This window comes from Penaeus japonicus, unplaced genomic scaffold (assembly GCF_977035675.1).
Source record: "Penaeus japonicus unplaced genomic scaffold, GWHDUDI00000001_assembly GWHDUDI00000010, whole genome shotgun sequence".
NCBI classification, from domain to species: domain Eukaryota; kingdom Metazoa; phylum Arthropoda; class Malacostraca; order Decapoda; family Penaeidae; genus Penaeus; species Penaeus japonicus.
Window position 1 is genome coordinate 2,564,567 of NW_028234412.1, and position 7,500 is coordinate 2,572,066.

Below are 7,500 nucleotides of genomic sequence, written 5' to 3' on the forward strand. Positions count from 1 at the left end.
CACGCTACATCTTAACAAAGCATTACACGCAGTTTATTTACAGAGAACAAATACAGATTATTTTAGTCCAGGGTTAATCAAGATCACCTGTTTTTAAGTATTTCTTTAGAGGGAAATACCGTATCAAAATGTTTTTTTTTTTTTTTATTCTTTTTAAAGTATACTTGAGAACATGAAATCAATGATCTAAAGCTCACCTGAAGAACAACTCTCGCCTCAAACTCATATTTGACACAAAACCAAGAGACTAGAATATCTAAAATATACTAAATGATATCTGGAACCCTATAGGTATAACAGAAATAAAAATAGTAAAAGTTATACTGTATACTGAATACATTAATATTTGTGTTTAAGACCAAATCATCTAAACATAAATAAAATCATACCAGAATCGGTGCCAAAGCGACTGCGTCCCTCCAACGTGATGCCGCTTTCAAGAAAAAGAAAAAGGAAACGAAAAAATCGTCTCTCTACTCAACCTTTTGTAAAAAATCTCTTTAAAAATCCAACAGATTTCTCACTTTTTTTTTCTTCTCCCCGTAAACAAGAAAGGGTCTTAATGGAATATACTGACAGAGAGCATTACCACGAAGGAAGGTTCAGACTTGCTCCTTTGGCACCTACTGATAACCACAAGAAAACCTTGAATGTGAAAGACTGGGGGGTTACAATTCCATTTTGTACTATACCTGTTCACTTTTTTTTTCTTTCGCTTAAATCTTTTAAAACTTGAGGGAAAATTCTCCATTCTGAGTTACAAGGCAGGCATTCATAGGATTTATAAAAATATGAAGTATTGTACACTTAACTTTCACACAGCATTGCAAGCATGCAATGTTTTTGTTTTTTGTTTTTGTCTTTTTTTTCTCTCTCTTTTTAGACATCAGGCTAATATGTAGCTTTGGGAAATGGAATCAGCAAAATGTTTAATATCTTTGATAATTATGTTACTGAATCCTTTCCAGCACACATTCTACTCTTTCATTATATTATTACATTATCTTCCTTTCAAACAGGCATGCAATATATTTTTTTGACATACTAAAAAGGCCTTCAAAAAATTTTAAGGCCTTTACTTTACAAGGAGATAGGAAAGCCCAGGCAAAATTTAATAATAATATTTAATAACAACTAAAATTAAACTAATGATTATCAAAGAAAAAGAAAAGGAAAAAGAAAAAAAAAAAAACAAGACCAGCAGATAAATCCAGCCTTTGTATGCATTTGACACACGAGTAGTATTAGTAGTATATCTTCCAAAAGACCGTTTTAGTACACACCACTGACTAAATCTTCACCAGGATACGAGTTCTGTTTTGGTTTTCACATCACACTATCCGAAGATGTTCATGCCGGCACGTCTCTCCCTGAAGGAAAATTCTTCCGAGATTCTCACGGGACCTTGAGGATCTTCGCTATGGTTTCCTTGGTATTCTATTTCTGATAAGTGATATTAAATGTGGAACTGAATTGCCATCATTTATACTCTGCAAGTTATGTTAAGTTATAAAAAGAATGAAATAAAGAAAAATGATCAGGTTAATCATGCTATTCTTCTTTTGTATCTTTATTAAAATATATAATAGATTTGTCATTAACAACCCAATCATTTACATTACTTTATCATGATTATCCTTTATTAATGTAAGAATAAACACATCAGGATTGTAAGACATAATGATGTTATCTCTGACTATGTAGGTAAATCCTGTTTCAAGTAATTAAAATCTTCAAGTCCAGCACTCGTCTTACTAAGAATAATAACCTCAGTGGGACCCCTTAATGAATGTGGTAAAGATCGTACCTGGAACAATGTTAAAGGAGACTGGAAGCATAAACTAACTCCTCCGTCGCCGAAAAGTGACGTCTGCCAAATCCTTCTTCACACAACAACTAGCAATGGAATTTATAAATGCTATGCCCAGAACTGGCCTCTACAAAGATACAATGCTGTACAAGAAGCTCCCATCATCATACAGACAAGGTCTACCTACCAGTGCACTCTTTCAAACCTTCTCACTATGCTAAGATACCTTCAATCAACTTTCTGACAGCCTCTTATTTGTAAAAATCAGAAACCTTATCATTTTCCTAGTCTCTAAGCTAATCCTTTCTTCTAAAGCCTTTGGTTCAACTAGTTCATTTCAGTCCTTAATTGCTTTCCGTAACCTGTTTGGATATTCCACACTGAACTTTCTTCATACCTATCCATAAGAAATTATGCACATCAAAGCATGCATTGCTACTAACAACCTTGCAATCCATCAAGAACTTTTGTCACTCATTGGAACCATTCCTCACTTACTGCTAGGCAGTATATTAATCTATATATAGCTTTCTGTTACATATACTATGTACAATATTTGTTTACAAAGAATAAAATACAGCTTTTGTTGCAGTACAAAATCACGCAGTTTTTTACAGCTTATGTCTTTTTTTCATTTTGTTTTTTTTGTTTTTTGTCTTTAAGAGGACTTATAATCCAAGAATCGTCTACAGTCCCAATCATCCTATGTCAATTCTAGGGTCACTGCTATACATTTAAAATATCCTGTAGCCACTACTAGAATCAATGCTTTTTGAAAATCACTAGACGCCCTCCAACTCCTATCTCACCCACCTACTCTTCCACCCTAATCCCTTGTCAACATTTGGACTCACCAGAAGCACTCGGTCTGATCTGCAAACCCACTGAATTTAATCACAGTGGCAAGTGTGGCCAATCTTGCCTGCTGTGCTTGGCCTTCCCTCCCTCGTCAGGAGGAATCTCTACTTTACGCTACTTCAAATTCTGCAGCACCTTTGGGATTGTCATCCTCATCATTTGTGTAGCTGCTCAACTTAATTTTACATACTTAAAGCCATATTATTGACAGTTCTTAACACCTTGCTTCCTCTTGATACCTTTGCACATTTTATACCAGCCATATATCTTAAAAACTATATAACTGAACAAGGATATGAGCAAAATATTTCAATCCAACTTATAACTCCCTTTTAACCTACTGATCTTAAAATACATAAGTATAAAGAAATAAAGAAAATAAAGTTATCAGTAATGCTAACTGCAATAGCTGTTGCAACAATTACAACCAAAATATTTTATAAGTTTAACATACAATACATTAAAAAATAAATAAGAAAACTACTATCAATAATAAAAAAACAATGATGGTGAAAGAGTATTTTTGTTAACACTGAAAAAATAACTAACTACCATAATAAAAATAGCTTTGTTAATTGATACTTTTCCATACTGAAAAGAGGGACTTTCACAGATCCTCTATAAAAAGCACTCCTCCTTTTCTTTTCCCCAACATAATACTCTCTCCATGAAAATATCTTTTGCATGCAATCAGTGACAAAACCAGGAATCTCTTCATTTCTATTACAAAACATCCAGTTTAATTCTTTTACGCTCCTTGACCCTACGACCCACAGTGTCATCACTTGTATCACAATTGTCGCTCTCTTCGTCACTGACACGGCGCTTTAAGGTACTACACTCAGCATCATCATACATGTCGTGCTTGAAGGAGCGTGACATTGATAGGTCCTCAGCACACTCCTGACTGGAGTCCCAGCGGTGGTGCTCTGTCTGGTGTGAGGCACCGCAAGTATGGAAGGCAGAGTACGGCTGTGAATGGACATGAGGTAGTGTGCCAGCTGGAGTTAAATGGGTAGGTATGGGGGCTACAGGAGGAGAGCTCACTGTAGATGGGGTGACAGGTGACAGAGCCAGTGGCATTCCTACTTGAGATATAGAAGTCTGAGATGTGGAAGTAATTGGAGAGGTTGAGCTACTGCTGTTCTGTGAGGCAGGAGTGGATGGCAAAGATGAGAGGTGGAGACATTGAGCTTGAGATAGGGATTGTGACTGTGTCAGAGCCTCGGAGCCAAACTCGGGAGGTTTTGTATCTCTGACCAGGGGAAGGGTTTCAGGCACTACTTTACTGTGTGAGGCAGGTTCTACAGCAGATGTTTCAGAAGGGGAGAGTTCCAGATCAAACACCCGCTCAAGATTCCTCACAGAGCCATTCATGGCACACAAACCATTGCGTCCGCTGCCACGACTAAAGACACCAGAGGGAGTGGCACTCTCTCCACCCTCTTGGGAGGAAGCTTTAGCCAGGGGCACAAATACCACTGTTTCATCACCACCCTGCATTAACACCCCAGCCTGGAGCTGTTGGTTTGCCCCTTCTCCCACAGCTTGACCGCATCCATAGCACAAGAGAGGGTGGGCGGGGGACTTGGAGCGCCAGTACTGGAGCTCAGTCTTGCATTTGTTCAGTTCCTGAAAGCATCAGTCTTTTTTTTAGCAATCACAACTTGAACAGATGTTGACAAGAACAGTATGATTAAGATTATTAAGAGCCACATATGCTAATAAAATTAATACTGACAAATTTATACCTTGCTTACATCTCACTTGCAATATGTATAATTAACATCAGAAATATATTAATACCTCTTACCTAACAATGGTCACATTTTTATTATTCAATAGACAATCACAAAAAAGCATAGCTTTGTTCGATAAAAGAAAATAAAAAAACATCAGAGACTTAAACAATACAAGAGCTTCATTGAACTCGCATACCTGGAGAACTGTGCTAAATTTTCTCGAAGATTCTTCAAACTTCTTATCATATTCATCCATACGTGTTGCATACTCCATCATCTGTTTGTGCTGGTCTGTCAGCTTGCTCTTACAACTCTTCAGCTCCCTCTTCAAAGCAACAAGCTGTGTGTTGTATCTGTTGAGAACAAGTAACAAATCAAAGATCAGAAGTCTAGGAATTCCAAGGGGGGGGGGGGGAGAGGAATTCTGATGGGAATCCTTAAGAAAAGGAGAAGGAGGAAGAAGGGGTTAAGGAGAAGGAGAAGGGGAAGGAGAAGGAGGGAGGAAGGGGGGGGAGAAGGGGGGAGGAGGGAGGAAGGGGGAGAGAAGGGGGGAGGAGGGAGGAAGGGGGAGAGAAGGGGGGAGGAAGGGGGGGGAGAAGGAGGGAGAGATGAGGGAGGAAGGGGGGGAGAAGGAGGGAGAGATGAGGGAGGAAGGGAGGAAGGGAGGGAGGAAGGGGGGAGAAGGTGGGAGAGAGGAGGGAGGGAGGGAGGGAGGGAGGGAGGGAGGGAGGGAGAGAGGAAGGGGAGGAGGAGGATGGTAGGTTTTGCTTTATTACTTCTATTACACACACTAGCTTCACCAGTGATTAGTAACCAAGGAGTCAATCCTTAAATTTATGGGAAAAGAAGTCTTACCCTTATTACAGTTTCTTTATGATATTAACAACATAACAATAACAACAGTGCTAGAAATAAAGACAATGTGGCTAAGAATGAGACTTCTGTTTGATAGAGAGCAAAATAGAGATAGAGAGAGAGAAAACGGAATGGAGGGGGGGAGATGAGACTTCTGGGGTGATAGGGAGAGCAAAATAGAGATAGAGAAGAGAGAAAAACGAGAATGGAGAGAGGGAGGGAGGAGAGAGAGAGAGAGGGAGAGAGAGAGAGAGAGAGAGAGAGAGAGAGAAAGAGGGGGGGGGGGAGGAGGAGGAGAGGAGAGGGAGAGAGAGGGAGAGAGAGAGGAGAGGAGAGAGAGAGGAGAGGAGAGAGAGAGGAGAGGAGAGAGAGAGGAAGGAGAGAGAGAGAGAGAGAGAGAGAGAGAAGAGAAGAGAGAGAGAGAGAGAGAGAGAGAGAGAGAGAGAGAGAGAGAGAGAGAGAGAGAGAGAGAGAGAGAGAGAGAGAGAGAGAGAGAGAGAGAGAGAGAGAGAGAGAGAGAGAGAGAGAGAGAGAGAGAGACTCTTCCTAACCCCTTCCCAGCAGGACTGGGAGCCCCCAGAGCAACATACCTCCTCATGCCCTGACGTATGCGCCGAATCCTTTTGCGAAGGACCATGTTGGAGGGGGGTAATGTGTCAAATTCGGGTATGTCATCCTCTGGTTCTGATACTCTTGCACTGCCTCCCGAGGGCCTCACACTGCAGCCATCTGAAATTGGACAAAGGCACTCCATATTTTAGACAACTTTTATATACAAATGAGATGTACATACAAACACTCCCCTATATAGAAAAGTAAATAGATAATTAATAATAATAATAATAATGATAATAATAATAATAATAATAATAAGTAAAACGATAACCTGTTCCCAACGGGGCTGTTTTGACTCCAAATAGTTTAAACGCCTAACTCCTTGGGCTATTCACCCGCTCTGGCCGTGGCCAAGTGCTACATGCCTGACCACCCAGAATGTCAGCCAGAAGGAAAGCCATGACAAAATATCCCTTCCTCAGCGGCTAGTCCTGCCATAACTGGACAGGTTAACCCGGCATTAACATGTTAACTTGTATCCACACTTGCATATATATTTGTGTATAATAATAATTATATACATATTTATATTTTTCTTCTATCACTCCATTATTAAATTTCTCCCTAATGTTGTTTATATTAGCTTCAGTGCATTGTGGTTTTATTGTGCCTTCCCTCTACCCGAGTGCGCATAGAAAAAAATAAATAAAACACAGTTTACAAGCACTTATATAATTTTGGTTCACTTGACACGACTGCTTTCATTCGCCATGAGTAACCCATGTAGAGAATACTTAGGAAAGCACATCATATACATATGCAACAGTGTAAACTCATATTAGGTTCACCAACACAAGCATTCTTGAATACTGCACAGCTATTGTTTAGTAGACCAGTCATTTCAGTCAAATTCCTATTCCTTATAGAAACACTTTGTTATAAGACATTGTACTATATAAAATCTTGTGTAATGTTTTTTACTGATGACTGGGTTCTATGTTCAAAGAATTATTAATCTTTGTAGTTTAATTACTCTAAAGTGCATGAACTGGGTTTGGGAATCTATTCAGATGTATAAATGGTAATAAGACATTGATATACCATAGGGGTATGTACAAGTACGGTGTGGGGAGGGGGTATGGGTGAGATAAAGGATGGATGGAGGGGGTGGGGGTAATTTTGTGTGTTAACCCTTTGTACAGGATGACGTACTATCACGTCATGGGAATTTTTTGCTCTTGCTAGATGATGTCTGATCTCTCCTTCTAAACACATTTTATGTGTATATATACTAACTGGAGTTCCATTTGTAGAAACACATTTTATCAGCCCATAGAACCTGGCAGGTGAAGAGTGCTCTGAGAAGCGTAGTACAGCTTCACGCACAGCTTTAGGCAAGTATAAGCCCTGGTGCGAATAGGTTGAAGATGGATGATGTAACACTGATGTCATAGCTTAGCTGGTCTTTACACCAGTGCCACAAACTCCACTTCATGGCTTTGTCTAGCCATCTTGCCTGATGATCGGGCAAATAGTGGCTGACCGCCACCCCCATGAACGACTAGCTACAGCAATAGGCCAGTGCATTTCAATATACCCCAGCAAGTAATCCAGTAGCTATTTCTGAGGTCACAAACTTCTAGTTTGGTGATGTGTTGGTTTTTGCCATGCATCCACTTT

The 7,500-nt window shown here is 39.6% G+C and overlaps 1 protein-coding gene across 1 annotated transcript in view; it reads right to left on the bottom strand.

Annotated features, from left to right (window-relative positions):
- The window catches only part of dmpd (F-box protein dampened), a 9,825-nt gene that overhangs the window by 539 nt on the left and 1,786 nt on the right, over positions 1–7,500 (bottom strand). The window contains exons 4-6 of the mRNA XM_086540443.1: positions 5,856–5,994; positions 4,607–4,763; positions 1–4,300 (exon numbers count right to left, since the gene is read on the bottom strand). The exon at positions 1–4,300 is cut by the window's left edge and continues 539 nt beyond it. Coding sequence (XP_086396569.1) covers positions 3,392–4,300; positions 4,607–4,763; positions 5,856–5,994 — 1,205 coding nt within the window. The 3' untranslated portion in view covers positions 1–3,391. The remainder of the gene's footprint in view (positions 4,301–4,606; positions 4,764–5,855; positions 5,995–7,500) is intronic.